Here is a 15,248-nt window from a genome sequence, read left to right as displayed (position 1 = left end):
CCCAATTCATTGCTGTTAATACGAGTTGCAGTTTATGTATCCAGTCAATAGAACTAGTTATTAGGTTCAGAACCTCTACTACTGTATTTCCCAGGTGAGTAGTATGATATTTACAGCAAGTTTTACTAAAAAAGCTAATTACGCACACCGTATAGATCAGTATCAAGCAAAATGTCAGAACAGTTTGACTATAGTTTAACGTCAGTCAAACATTGGCACCAATCCTAGTGCGTTGGGGGCAGGGCATCTCGAAGGTCATAATATAAATCCTGTAAGAGCTACGAACGTAGACGCTTTCAGCTAGACTACGACCAAGTAATGACCTGTACGTTTGGTTATGCGGGGATGGGAATGGCGCGTACCAGTCTTTACGCTGTCATATTTTCAAACGAGCGTGAGGATGTATTGAAAAGGAATAAACAAAATGATCGTCTCCAAACCTGAAGTTTGATGGACCACAATATACTGTAAACTTTGAAACATGAACAATGAATGAGGTAAACCAAAGTGTATTGAATAGGTCATTGGCGCATCTGGACCGGTTCACTAGCTTGGATGACATCGATGTGACAGGAGATGGGACTCCGATTTTGAGGGTCTTTATATGCGTTGTTTACTCTGTAGTCTGCGCTGCGGGCTTGGTGGGCAACTTGCTGGTGCTGTTCTTGATCAGAGTTAGACAAGAGCGGAAAAAATCTACAATTAACTTATTTGTACTGAACTTGGCAGTGACAGACTTCCAGTTTGTGTTGACTCTGCCGTTCTGGGCTGTAGACACCGCACTGGACTTCAGCTGGCCGTTTGGGGACGCCATGTGTAAAATCATCAGCTCCGTCACAGTCATGAACATGTATGCGAGCGTGTTCTTTCTGACTGCAATGAGCATAACTCGATACTGGTCCGTCGCCTCGTCTCTAAAGGATCGAACAAGGCAAAAGTCCTGCTCCGCCAAATGGATTTGCATGGTTCTTTGGGTGTCCGCAACAGTTGCGACAGTTCCAACATCCATATTCTCTACGGTAAAAAACGTAGCGGGGGAAAAACTATGCTTGCTCAAGTTCCCTGATGGACAATATTGGTTAGCATTTTATCACCTTCAAAAAATTATATTTGCATTTATTTTACCAATGGCAATTGTCTCAATCAGCTACATCATGCTCTTGCGGTTCATCCGCAACCGTAGTATGAAATCATACAACTCCAAGCGAATATCAAAAGTCACCAAATCTGTCACGATCGTGGTTCTTTCCTTCTTTCTTTGCTGGATGCCAAATCACGCCATCACATTCTGGGGCGTGCTGGTGAAATTGAATGCCGTGCATTGGGATAAATCTTACTACATAGTACACACTTACGTATTCCCTGTAACTGTCTGCCTTGCGCATGCCAATAGTTGTCTAAATCCTGTTATTTATTGTCTAATGAGAGTAGAGTTTAGAAAGAAACTGAATTATTTGTTATATCACAAATAATTACTTTTACGCAGTGAAATATTCTATTACCATTGTCATAACGCACGCGCTTCCTACTTCAACTTAAATGTCAATGTATTGTCAAGTCACTACTAACGCAAAAGGTAAGAATTGCGGTATAATAGCAACCCAAATTGGCATTAACATGCTTTTTGTATGAGGTCGTCATTCACGGAAAAAATTGAGGCAGACTTGTTTTATCCTTTACGTCTTTCCATCATTACTGTGGCGAAGTGGAGAAAATATGATCTAATGTATCTATCGATCACAGCTGGACTTCAAGACATTGTGCTAAGTGGCAATTGTCAAATGTTAGTAATGCTTAACGGTATGCCTGCGATAACAAATGAATGAGTGTGGACTTAATGGATTGCATAATTCTGTGTTTATACAAGATTATGTTTTAGGAATAAACGCCCATGTTTCTCGACCCTGTGTTTATTGTCAGAATGTAAGTCGAAAACATGACTAATAGTATTTTCTCTGAAACTCCCAGTAGTGATAATAAAAAAAATAAACGTTGTCTAGCTTTTCCAATATTCATTGTTCAATCACAAACACTGTATTTAATATCGACATGACTGACCAAATATGCCAACATTACAAGCTTGCATTTTAAACCCATATCAATTAAACAATCAATCTCCGTTTAATGGGGCAGAATGAATTAATGGATATTGGCTAACCTATATTCCGGTACAAACTAATTATAATTATTATTTTTGTTTTGGGCCAAATCTTCAGTTTAATGAATAGACCAAGATTATCGATCTTGTAACCTTTTGACAATCACTGTTGGCAGAGACGTCACTAGAAATTCATGGATAAGGGGGCCGATCCTCATTTTCATCATGTATTTTTAGAATAACAATGGGCGAAAAATCTATCAGAATAAGGTTATTTTTGGTCAAGTTTGGCTAAAAAGCAATTTCTCTGAATCACTTCAAAACAGATTTAGTCATTAGCCTATTCATTTCAGAAAGTCATTAATATAATGTATCATGCTTCAAATAATAACCAAATCTCCCTTCCTCTGAAAATAATATGTTTAAATATGTTGACTTGAAACCCAAACAAACATAAATTGGTGAAACAAGCAAGGTTTTGCAACTGTGTTCCATTGAAACCGAAGAATTGAACATTGACACTAATCTCGTATAACCAGTTATCAGCATATCCAACATCAATCTTGAAAAACATCTGCTTGTACCGAATAATCATTTGATCAAGTCATCAATGTTTGTGGTGATTATTAGTGACATAAAAATGTTAGCTAGCATGTCATTAATGATCATTTTAGAAATGTCAGGGCAAATATGTTCTGGTGATGACATACAGTTGTGCTCATAAGTTTGCATACCCTGGCAAAATAGTGACATTTTTGCATTGATTTTGAAAATATGACTGATCATGCATAAACTATTTTATTTAAGGATAGTGATCATATGAACCCATGTATTATCACACAGATGTTTGGCTCCTTTATAAATCATAATAAGAACAGAAATCACCCAAATGGCCCTGATCAAAAGTTTACATACCCTTGAATGTTTGGCCTTGTTACAGACACACAAGGTGACACACACAGGTGAAAATGGCAATCAAAGGTGAATTTCCCACACCTGTGGCTTTTTAAATTGCAATTAGTGTCTGTGTATAAATACTCAATGAGTTTGTTAGCTTTCATGTGGATGCACTGAGCAGGCTAGATACTAAGCCATGGGGAGCGGAAAATAACTGTCAAAATACCTGTGTAACAAGGTAATGGAACTTTCTAAAGATGGAAAATGGTATAAAAAGATATCCAAAGCCTTGCAAATTCCAGTCAGTTCTGTTCAATCACTCATTAAGAAGTGAAAAATTAAGAGATCTCTAGATACCAAGCCAAGGTTAGGTTGACCAAGAAAGATTTCAGCCAAAACTGCCAGAAGAATTGTCCGGGGTATATAGGCTTCTCTGGATAAAGACAGTTTGGTTGTTTCAAGGAGCACAGTACATTTATACTTGAACAAAAATGAGCTGCATGGTCGAGTTGCCAGAAAGAAGTCTTTACTGCGCCATTGCCACAAAAAACAATATGCCCGACAACACCTTGACATGCTTCACAGCTTCTGGCACACTATAATTTGTGGACCAAAATGGAGCTTTATGGTCACAACCATAAGCACTAAGTTTGGAGAGGGGTCAACAAGGTCTATAATGAACAGAATACCATCCCCACTGTGAAGCATGGTGGTGGCTCACTGATGTTTTGGGGGTGTGTGAGCTCTAAACCAGGGGTGGGCAATATATTTCACTGGGGGGCCACATTGAAAATGCCAGAGAGCATCGTGGGCCAGATTACTTTTTTAACCAACATGCCTAAAAAACACACAACATAGCTAACTCTGTTAACTTGCATATTATATTTATGCATATTTATTTTCCATGCAACACCATTTTCATAATTGAACTTAATTTACTTCAATGTTTTTATGTTTGGTTTTTTTCTGTTAACAACTGTTATTACGGCAGGCAAAGGCCTAAAAATATCCCTTTTTAGGGTTATTACTCAAGAGAAATGTAGCAACACACATTTGCCTTAAAACTTAACTTTCAATTCAACAGAGTAAGCTACATTACATAAGGTATAGTGTATAACAGTTTTATAGGCATAATAGTTATTAGGGCAGACATAAGTCTATGAAATCACTTCTGAAGATTTTCACTCAAAGCAAATGTTGGTATAATTGCCGTCATCTAACTTCATACAGTATATTTTTTGTACTACGAGCTTTTAACGACAGCGATTCCAGCAGCCCAGACCCAAGAAATCAACTTTTACTCAATATGAACAGGAGAGCCTCGTATGGGCGTTGACAAGTCGGGTGAAGTCAGGAGTCATTTCTATTGAAGCAGTGTGCGGTACTGTTGAAGCAATTGTGCGGTTCTGATGAAGAAGTGTGCGATTCTGATGAAGTGTGCGATTCTGGTGCAAGATGTTCATCAGTGAGGCTGCATCTGCGCTTGGACTTGTTGAACTGTAGCATCGGATGACAGTTTTTGTATTTCGCAGCATGCTTGCTCTGGAAGTGCCTCTGCAAATTGTACTCTTTAAAAACTTAGCTTAACGTATTAAGCAAGTTGCTTTACCAGCGACATCGGCAAATAAATATTTTCCTGTCACTAGTTTTTTAAATACCCTGCTTTCGTTATCAACTTTTCTTAGGCTAATTTCCAGAGATCGCTAGCCATCTTTTGCGTATAGTATCTACAAATGATTACTTCCGCGCGTGGATTGTGGTGCTGGTCCCTATGTATCATAGCAACGCAAATACCTTGTTTCAACTTAAAGGTATTTTAAACAGACAGTATTATACATAGACTGTATGGTATTATACTGCTGTACTTATAGCTTGGAGTGCCAAGGGACTTTTAATTTGAAAATAAATATGCAACAGTAAATAAAGTAACGTCATCTGCGGACCTCGTCAGGTATTTTTTTTTTTTTTTATTATTTTAAAAGTTTTGGATGTATCGCGGGCCGGATAGAATGACTCAACGGGCCGGATCTAAAGGCACAGGGAATCTTGTGAATATTCATGGCAAGATGAATGCAGCATTTTATCAGAAAATACTGGTAAACAATTTGCATTCTTCTCCACGTACCACGCCCTTGGACGTTCCAGCTCGACAATGACCTTAAGCACAAGGTCAAGTTGACCCTCCAGTGGTTACAGTAGAAAAAGGTGAAGGTTCTGGAGTGACCATCACTGTTTCCTGACCTTAATATCATCAAGCTATTCTCGAGAGATCTCAAATGTACAGTTCATGCAAGACAACCAAAGACTTTGCATGACCTGGAGGCATTTTGCCAAGACTAATGGGCAGCTATACTACCTGCAATAATTCGGGGCCTCATATACAACTATTACAAAAGACTGCATGCTGTCATTGATGCTAAAGGGGGCAATACCCAGTATTAAGAAATAAGTGTATGCAGACTTTTGAACAGGGGTCAGGTAATTTTTTTCTTTGTTGCCATGTTTTGTTTTATAATTGTGCCATTCTGTTATGACCTACAGTTGATTGTGAATCCCATAAGAAATAAAAGACGTGTTTTGCATGCTCACTCAGGTTTCTTTACAAATGGAACATATATTAACTAGATTTTAGGGGGGCTAAAGCCTAAGGGGGGCCTAACAACGTCCCTGACTGTTGACCAGCACAGGATTAACATAGTATAGGGTAGTCTATATTTAATGAGCCTATTCATTTAATAGCAAATACTCATACATGATGTCCTGAGGCATGTTTTTGTAATTTAACTGTTTAAGGTTTAGATAACAAATGTTAACATGTTCAAGCTATCCTATGCTTTACATGATGGCGAGAATATGCTTTGATCAGGGTAATTGTTGGGCTGAAGCTGCTTCAACACCCCTGCTTCCCACAGCGTAGATCCTATAACGAATCAACAATCAAACACCATAGCAAGCAGTTAATGTAGTCTACATTTTACCACTACACTTTAAACACTGCAGTCACTGCCACTACATTTACGTAGTTTAATTTGATGCATTCTACTTGAAGTTAATTAAGTGATTCAGATGTGGCCTTTAGAAATACTCCTATTAGCTGGGCAGCAATTAGTGTAGGCAAGTGGTATTCAAATCTGAGCCACTAAGCCAGTTCCACTCCATTTTTTTTTATTGCAAACCCCTTATCAGGGAGTTATTTAAACCTTGGGCAAAAGGTGGGTGCAGTTCGTTGCAATTAATGATGAGGTAGAACAGAAGGCTTAGTCCTTGATTAGGGGGTTGCATGATGAATGGAGTGGAACTGGATTTGAATACCACTGTTATAGGCTGACTTAAATCAAATAAATCATCAATCATCTTCAATTAGCCTAGCCTTATGACTGTAAATGATTAAGCTAACAGTCTCCATTGGTTTCTTACAAAAACCCATTATAATGCCCCGCGTGATCTGCAATGTAGTCCGTTCGTCCTACAAATCCCACTCCAGTAGAATAAAACGCATGTTCTGCTTGGGCCGCCCAGGAGCTTGGCTGTTCTGTGGTCACCTGACCGTTCGGCCAGGCTGTGGGCGTCGCGAGAAGACTGGCGCGCCCTTTAGCGTGTTGAGTCTGTAAGAAATGGAAGCTGGCAATGCACGAATTTGATCATTCAGAGATCCGAACAGTTGAGTCTGTGAATGGCGCCAAAACAGGACCCTAAACCTAAATTTCAAGAAGGTAATGTGCACCCAAGGGTAGAACTGTTGAATTAATAACGCAGACGCTCTTGTGTCTTGAGCGATAAGCCGAGGCATCCAAGCCTCTGATCGGAATGGCGCTTGTCGCGCAGAGCTTAGCTAGCCAGTTAGCTAGCGTAGAATACTCTGCGCTACTGGTATGCGTTAGCTATAAGCTAGCTAGACAGCAAGATCATAAATATGAAGCATATCTGGATAATATATGGACCAAGTTAGTCGTCTACCATCATTATTGTAATTATACGTTAACTTTTTGTATCGATTCAATTAGTTAACTGGAGTGTTTGCAGTACCGGTATATAATTGAAACAATAAGCTACCCAAAGTTAGCTAGCCAATTGCTAACGTGTAAACAGAGACGGAAAAGGAAACGAGACATCCCATTCGTTGAAGGCAATAAACGAGCTAGACCCGAAGACGCTACCCGTTAAGCAGACATGAACTGACATTTTCTGACAATGGTAAACCGCATGATATATCTGTCTTTACATCATCTTTGGTGTAAACAATCGCTTTAAGCCAAGGCCTTGGCTGAGCTACAGTATGTACGTTTACATATGGCATTGTGTTGATTAAATATTTACTCGCAGAACGTATATATGGTACGTACACCATAAATAGTTAACAATGTTGTTGACTTATTAATATTGCTAGATATCAATTATTATTTTTTTGTTATCAGGTGAAAGAGTTCTGTGTTTTCATGGGCCATTGCTTTACGAAGCAAAGGTGAGTTTAGATTATTGTAAAAATCAGGATGTCAATTAGCTCTTTCTCTGTAAATATTCTACAAAATAACCTAAGAATACATTGTCATTTATTACAAACCTTTTTAACGGGATGACGTTTTGACTGTTTTTAAGGCGGTGAAAACAAATATCAAGGAGAAGCAAATTAAGTACTTCATTCATTACAGTGGATGGAACAAAAAGTGAGTAGGTTTTTGCATTGTTGCTTTTCCTCATAATGTATAAATGTTGAACTTAGCTACACTTTTAGCACTTTTATACAAATCAATCAACTTTTTTTGAAATGCAGTCTCTACCCACTGAGCTACAGGGGACAGTGCTGTTAGTTACGGCTCATTTTTTATTTTATTTAAGAAGATTTATCGCTTAATCTAACGCACCTGTGGATTAAATAAAAGGAAAAAAGTAAATGGACAGATGGGATTGTAGTTCTGTTTTTGTTTCAGCTGGGATGAATGGGTTCCTGAAAGCAGAGTACTCAAATATGTGGACAGCAACTTGCAGAAACAAAAAGAGCTTCAAAAGGCTAATCAGTGAGTTCATTTGTCATTACTTATTTCTGTTTAAGGTGGGGACTAGGGGAAGAACTGTGTAATGCGTTTGAATGTACCCATTGTATCAACATTTTATTCAACCTGCCACTGAGCGAAATACAAGAATGAGATTCTATATGTCAATCAATGTCTCCTCAGAAATGCCGACGATGACTCGAAGATGGGAGAACATAAAAAGTGATTCCACTTATTTTAATAATGAACCACAGTAATATTTGTAATAGCACTTTTGTAATATAGCATCTATGAAACAAGCCAGAAGTGCTTTTATTTACAAGCACAAATTGAACATGATCTGTCTGTAGAAATAATGATGTATACAATCATCAGTCTACAACAGCAATAAGGATTTTGTTCTGTAATTTCTTGCCAAGTGTCTTGGCTGTGCATGACTGTGTGTTCTGGTCTTTTTCAGGCATCATGATGTCGAAGGAAAGATGAGGGGTGTAGCACCAAGCAAGAAGATTGCTGCTGTGCAGCAGAAAAATGTTGATCTGTAAGTTTGCCACCTGCTTCCTACGTAATTTCTACGCCGTAAAAACATAACTGTACAACCCCTCTAAATGCAATTTTTACCCCCCCCCCCCCACAGGAAAGCGAAAAAGACAAAACTGAAGTGTAAGTAAAAATGTTTGTCCTAATCTTTCTTTTTTGTTACTATTCTAAATCAGCCTTTTTTGATGTTTCCTGGATAAATAACTCTACCCGTGGCCTGGGCCTCTTGTCTTTATCTAGCACCCGGGGCTGGTGAAGGCACCAGCATAGGAGAGATGCCACAGCCTCCGCGGAAGAAGCGGGCTCGCGTTGACCCGACTGTGGAGTGTGTATGTCCTATACGAGTGTAATCTGCTTCCTTGTGCCTCCCGTAGGCCTGTGAATGTACTGGAGTCTCTATTCTGCAGCGGAGGCCCCAGTTTCAGCCTGTCTGGCGATAACATTTAGCAAAACTATTTTCAAGTACACACTGGTGACAACCCCGAAGGACCAGACTTCTATAGTTCGTAGCAATTTGGTTGTTTTCCGAAAACTAAGACTTTCTGCTCAGTGGGGGAACTGCAAAGTTGGCTCAACCGGCAGTGACATCACAGGTTACTTTCCCTGGGGAAGTGGGCCTGACTTAAGGTCAATGCCTGCCCATGTAATGCAGCCATCAATCAAACTTTGATGCGTTTGGCCTAGTCTGGTTTAGAGCAAACCCATAACATTTTGTTTCCATGTGTGTTGAAAGTGAATCAGACTGTGTTTTGCTGTTGGTTGTAATCAGGAGGAGACATTCATCAACCGTGTTGAGGTCAAGGTGAAGATTCCAGAGGAGCTGAAGCCGTGGTTAGTTGATGACTGGGATCTCATCACTAGACAAAAACAGGTAGATGTCTATGTCTGCCATGCTTAGCTGCATGGTTGGGTTCAATTCCAACTCACTTCCACAAATTACACATGTGGTCCAATTTTTTTTTTTAACAAATCTGTTTTTCGCAAAAGTTCCAGACTGCATTTGAATTCTTCACAGAATTGTGTTTGTGAGGTGTCGTGCCAAACATACAGATTTGTCCTCTTTGATCTTGTAGCTTTTTCATCTGCCTGCGAAAAAGAATGTGGAATCTGTCTTGGAGGACTATGCAAACTATAAGAAGTCAAGAGGAACTTCAGAAAGCAAGTAAGTAAAACCACCGTAGTTGGACCCAGGAAGTTCATCTGACAAAAATTCTGCCGATATACCGACCAGGCTTTGTTGCTGTGTCTTTAGTTTGCTTTGTAGAGTTAATCAAGGGTTTCGCACATTCTTCTGCCCACTCCTGTGGACGCTCAAGCTATGCCCGTACACTTATCCCTCGTCTTGGATCCCCTCAGGGAGTATGCTTGTACACTTATCCCTCGTCCTGCTTCCTCTCAGGGAGAATGCCCGTACTCTTATCCCTCGTCCTGCTTCCTCTCAGGGAGTATGCCCGTACTCTTATCCCTCGTCCTGCTTCCTCTCAGGGAGTATGCCCGTACACTTATCCCTCGTCCTGCTTCCTCTCAGGGAGTATGCCCGTACACTTATCCCTCGTCCTGCTTCCTCTCAGGGAGTATGCCCGTACACTTATCCCTCGTCCTGCTTCCTCTCAGGGAGTATGCCCGTACACTTATCCCTCGTCCTGCTTCCTCTCAGGGAGTATGCCCGTACACTTATCCCTCGTCCTGCTTCCTCTCAGGGAGTATGCCCGTACACTTATCCCTCGTCCTGCTTCCTCTCAGGGAGTATGCCCGTACACTTATCCCTCGTCCTGCTTCCTCTCAGGGAGTATGCCCGTACACTTATCCCTCGTCCTGCTTCCTCTCAGGGAGTATGCCCGTACACTTATCCCTCGTCCTGCTTCCTCTCAGGGAGTATGCCCGTACACTTTTCCCTCGTCCTGCTTCCTCTCAGGGAGCCTGCTTCCTCTCAGGGAGTATGCCCGTACACTTTTCCCTCGTCCTGGTTCCTCTCAGGGTGTATGACCGTACACTTATCCCTTGTCCTGGTTCTTCTCAGGGAGTATGCCCGTACACTTTTCCCTCGTCCTGGTTCCTCTCAGGGTGTATGACCGTACACTTATCCCTTGTCCTGGTTCCTCTCAGGGAGTATGCGGTGAACGAGGTGGTGGCCGGGATCCGGGAGTACTTCAACGTCATGCTCGGCACTCAGCTGCTGTACAAGTTCGAGAGGCCCCAATACGCAGAGATACTGGCGGATCACCCCGATGCTCCCATGTCCCAGGTCTATGGGGCCCCACACCTTCTACGTCTCTTTGGTACGTGTGTGTGTGTGTGTGTGTGTGTGTCTCTTTGGTACGTGTGTGTGTGTGTGTGTGTGTGTGTCTCTTTGGTACGTGTGTGTGTGTGTGTGTGTGTGTGTGTGTGTGTGTGTGTCTCTTTGGTACGTGTGTGTGTGTGTGTGTGTGTGTGTGTGTGTGTGTCTCTTTGGTACGTGTGTGTGTGTGTGTGTGTGTGTGTGTGTGTGTGTGTCTCTTTGGTACGTGTGTGTGTGTGTGTGTGTGTGTCTCTTTGGTACGTGTGTGTGTGTGTGTGTGTGTGTCTCTTTGGTACGTGTGTGTGTGTGTGTGTGTGTCTCTTTGGTACGTGTGTGTGTGTGTGTGTGTGTGTGTGTGTGTGTGTGTGTGTGTGTCTCTTTGGTACGTGTGTGTGTGTGTGTGTGTGTGTGTGTGTGTCTCTTTGGTACGTGTGTGTGTGTGTCTCTTTGGTACGTGTGTGTGTGTGTCTCTTTGGTACGTGTGTGTGTGTGTCTCTTTGGTACGTGTGTGTGTGTGTCTCTTTGGTACGTGTGTGTGTGTGTGTGTGTGTGTGTGTGTGTGTGTGTGTGTGTGTGTGTGTGTGTGTGTGTGTGTGTGTGTGTGTGTGTGTGTGTGTGTGTGTGTGTGAAACTGATTCTCTTTAGTGACTCGAGAGCTTTAGTAATGTTTGGTGCCATTCAGTGTTCTCTCTTTTGGAGTTACTGAGCAAGTCTCTGGTGTCCTGAGGGGCTAACTTTAACGTTGTGAGTAAGATGTGCACCGTTCAAAACGCGATTACAGTGAACACTGAGGCTGTAGCCACTAAGTGCCCATTTCAGACAGTAGGTGATAGACTGTTGTGGCATCATCTATACAGATAAGAGTGCCCTACAACCAATGTTGGAGCATTTTCACACAGAAATGGTGATGTTCAATGTTGGCCTGCATTCAATTAAATATTTACATTTGAGCCTGACGTTTATTGTTCTGTATTTGGTCTGTAACTTAATGGCCCATCACTTTAGAAACTCATTGTGTTGTCTGGTTAGACTCAGTGGCTGGGATGGCCAGTGTGGAAAATGACATATTTGCTTACAGGCCTTCTGTAGCACTGATTGGCTCTGGTGCACGGATCTGTGTCGATGGCTGTTATTGGGATCCCATATCAATGTTTGAACAGCCATTTCCTGTGTTGTCAGCTCCTGTGAATATCCCGTTCACATCATCGGTCTTACTGCTAATGAATGTGATGGTAATATTCTTTTTGAGTCGGCCATTATCACAAGCATTAACTTTGACTTGTGCTTTCGATGTTGGAGCATTTTTCTCCTTTTCAAAATCGTTTGGAGTCAATGGGCCGTAAGAGTGTGGAATCAACTGGGAAAGCCTGGGTACAGCATCTGCTGCAAATTGCATCCAGAATTCCATTAGTTGGTTAATTAATGAAAGCGGTGCCCTTAGGAGATGTCTTTCAGCAGATCATCAACAACTGGCAATTGGGTTTGGTCTCAACCGGTGTGATCGTCTGCTGGATTAAGTGCCTGGGACATTTCCGAACGTTTCTCACTAAGTGCCAGGTTGAGCTGACGACGGTGGGAGAACCTTTTAGAGACTAAGTGTGATCACTGGCCGTGTCTAACACTTGAAGGTCAGCCTGCGGCCCTCCATTGGTTGTGATTCTAGCAAGAACAAAAGTAGCAGAAATGATAGCGGTTGCTGGTTTCTCTCAGGCTGACATTTTATCAGCGTGTTATCCATCCACATTTATACCTTAAATCAGCATTCCAACAAATATGACTGAACGCGAATGGATAGGGAAAAGGCGTCAGTTTGCACATGGCCCGACAGATTTGGCCACTGCATTTAACGCAACCCCTCCAAATTGGAGAGGTGTAATACATTGCTATAGTGAGTGGCTGCAGAGTGATTAGCGTTGACCGTCTTGCTCAAAGACGGAGCAACATTTATTTGCCTCGTCCGCTCTGGGTATCCAGTTTATCAGCCTGTCATTACTGGTCGGACACTCCCAACAGCCCACCCAGAACTGTTTGCGGGCGTTGTTCAGCCTTGCGTCTGACAGCAGCCTATTTTGGGTCTATTTTGTGCAGTGCGGATCGGGGCCATGCTGGCTTACACTCCCCTGGACGAGAAGAGCCTGGCTCTGCTGCTGAACTACCTGCAGGACTTCCTCAAGTGAGTAGCCTCTCCTCCTCCCTGACTTGTCTTAGGATCGGGCCTGAACTTGACAACACCAAAGCCGTACACCCTGTGCTCCTCTGGAGGTCTGAGACCTCATGACTTAAGTGATGTGGGAGGTATGGCATGTGGTCTGCCCAGGGTTGAGGTAGCACTAAGACCGGATTGCTTACGCCTGTCAAACCTGCTCCGTGTACCCAAGGGCACAGCCTGTAGGACTTAGGGATCGATTTTAGGACTGGGACCAAATACCCTGCCAACCAAAAGCAATGTACTAAAAGTGTATTATTTTTGGACCCTTTTATTATTATTTCAGTGCTATTTAAATGTGAATCTGTATACATCAGTGTGTTAAATGGATCCACTTATTTCCTAATTAAATGTACTTCAAATATATTTTAGTACACCTGAAATGTATAACGAGTCAATTTCAAATGAAAAACACGGATTTTCGGTGTATTAAAATGTTATTTGGGCTGTCTGTTTTCTGAAATCAGGCTTTTATCAAATCGAATCCTCAAGTTCCCCACTGTTCCCGTCCCCATGCTCCTGTCCCTCCACTAGCACAAAATGTCTTGCCATGCGTCATTATGATTCTGTCTGTGTACTTTAGACTATCTGTGAATGTGGCGGTGATAATGATCTTCCTCAAACGATAGCGGATGATTGGCGTAGGTTCAAAAGGGTACTACTTCAATTGGCCGTGTCATTATTTCCTCTTAAGTTATGTGGGCTTTGCCTAATTGCAGGCGATGGTTATCAGGACAAACGCTGTTAAATGTTCAAATGGAGGTTACGTTGGGGGGGGATCTAATTTATTACAGTGAGCTGATATGCGTCTTATTCCTCCGCCGGCTGTAATCTTTTTTTAGGCTTCAAAGGCGTATTTCCTTAATTCATGAAGATTCATGTTTTTGTCGGTTCGTTAATGCTGGCAATTGACATCCGGTCACCTGGTCTTTCTTTGTCTGTTGCAGGTACCTTGTAAAAAATTCCGCCACCCTCTTCAGTGCCTGCGACTATGAGGTGGCCCCGCCAGAGTACCATAGGAAAGCAGTCTGAGTGGAGAGAGCAGGAAGGAGAACTATTGATCCCTTAAGGGAATGGCAGGCCTCTTCCAAGACTACATGTAACCCTCTCTAAGTCTTTGAGTGGAACGCTGGACAATTTTATTTTATTTTTTGCTGAACACTTGAGGTCCTCAGGAGCCAGTTATGTCTGGATCAGAGCCGTGGCTTTTAAGGCATACTGTTTTTATTTCTCTCCCACAGGATATGTAAAACAAATGAGACGGGCATGTTTTTTTCTCCCAATATGGGGGTCTTATTTTCATGAGCAGCTCTGTAATGTTTCTGTGCATTCCATAAGATCTTTTTTGGCACTGTTTTTTTCCCTCAATGACTTTGCATGTGTTGATTTTATGGATATGTGTTGGCATGAATTACATGCAATTCGATGCTAACTACAATTTCTGTAGACTGTAAAACAAATTCTAATGTCTTTGGTGGATACATTAGCTGTGTAATGGTTGGCTTTCCTTTTGTAATAAAGATGTTTCTACACAGGTTTGGTATGGTAAATATCTTTCATTAGCCCTGCAAATTCATGCGCCACAAAATACAGAAATAAATGTTATTTCTGCATTTTGTGGGATGGGTCAGGGGCCTTAATCCTTGATCCCGTTTGTTTTTAAGTCCTCCAGCAAAAAATATAGTTTGAAACATAGCTGTATGTTATTTTAGAACTGACGTCCACTCATGGTGTTTGCGTAAGATTCATTACTACCAGATTTTGGAAGTTCAAACATTGAGAAGTTTTGGACTAAGAACATCCAATCTGTGGATTCATACTCTTCCGCTTATGCCGCAGAATTCATAAAGGTCTATCTGACATGGACGTTAACCTAAAAATAGAATGGTGTGGTGACCTGGACTTGTATATTTACAGTGTATTACTACTGACAAGTCGATGCTATTTAAATGTAAAAGGAAGGAAACTCCTGATTATCTGCTTGTTTGGCAGTTATTAAAACCTGGTGTTTATAAAACCACTCTTGTATTTCTTTAGCAGTGTGGGGTCATTATCATCCTGTAATACTGGAAAGTCCTGAGGGAACAGTGTTTACACAATAGGGTCCACCTGGTCCTGTGAAATGGCCTCATACCACTCGTTACATGAACGTCAGTTTTACAACCATGCAACCATTACAACCATCATCAGACACAATGACATCCACAACATGGCTGCCAGTAAATTGTCCCCCACCAT

The 15,248-nt window shown here is 41.7% G+C and overlaps 2 protein-coding genes across 2 annotated transcripts; both read left to right on the top strand.

Moving 5' to 3' along the window:
• Nucleotides 1-263: 263 nt before the first annotated feature.
• On the top strand, nucleotides 264-1,956 carry LOC105013640 (relaxin-3 receptor 1). Its single transcript, XM_010875297.3, has one exon. It carries the CDS (start codon nucleotides 489-491, stop codon nucleotides 1,470-1,472), a length of 984 nt encoding a protein of 327 aa, XP_010873599.1. The 5' UTR covers nucleotides 264-488; the 3' UTR covers nucleotides 1,473-1,956.
• A 4,584-nt stretch (nucleotides 1,957-6,540) lies between these two features.
• LOC105013992 (mortality factor 4-like protein 1) lies at nucleotides 6,541-14,545 on the top strand. The gene is made up of 13 exons (XM_013136524.4): nucleotides 6,541-6,708; nucleotides 7,411-7,457; nucleotides 7,592-7,659; nucleotides 7,924-8,010; nucleotides 8,170-8,208; nucleotides 8,447-8,527; nucleotides 8,624-8,649; nucleotides 8,767-8,855; nucleotides 9,296-9,397; nucleotides 9,600-9,688; nucleotides 10,633-10,805; nucleotides 12,893-12,977; nucleotides 13,958-14,545. The coding sequence occupies exons 1-13, from the start codon at nucleotides 6,669-6,671 to the stop codon at nucleotides 14,040-14,042; spliced, it is 1,011 nt and encodes a 336-aa protein (XP_012991978.1). The 5' UTR covers nucleotides 6,541-6,668; the 3' UTR covers nucleotides 14,043-14,545.
• Nucleotides 14,546-15,248: the final 703 nt, after the last annotated feature.

This window comes from Esox lucius, chromosome 2, assembly GCF_011004845.1.
Source record: "Esox lucius isolate fEsoLuc1 chromosome 2, fEsoLuc1.pri, whole genome shotgun sequence".
Classification (NCBI taxonomy): domain Eukaryota; kingdom Metazoa; phylum Chordata; class Actinopteri; order Esociformes; family Esocidae; genus Esox; species Esox lucius.
The sequence above is the reverse complement of the archived record's forward strand: the minus strand, read 5'-3'. Positions and strand labels throughout refer to the sequence as shown.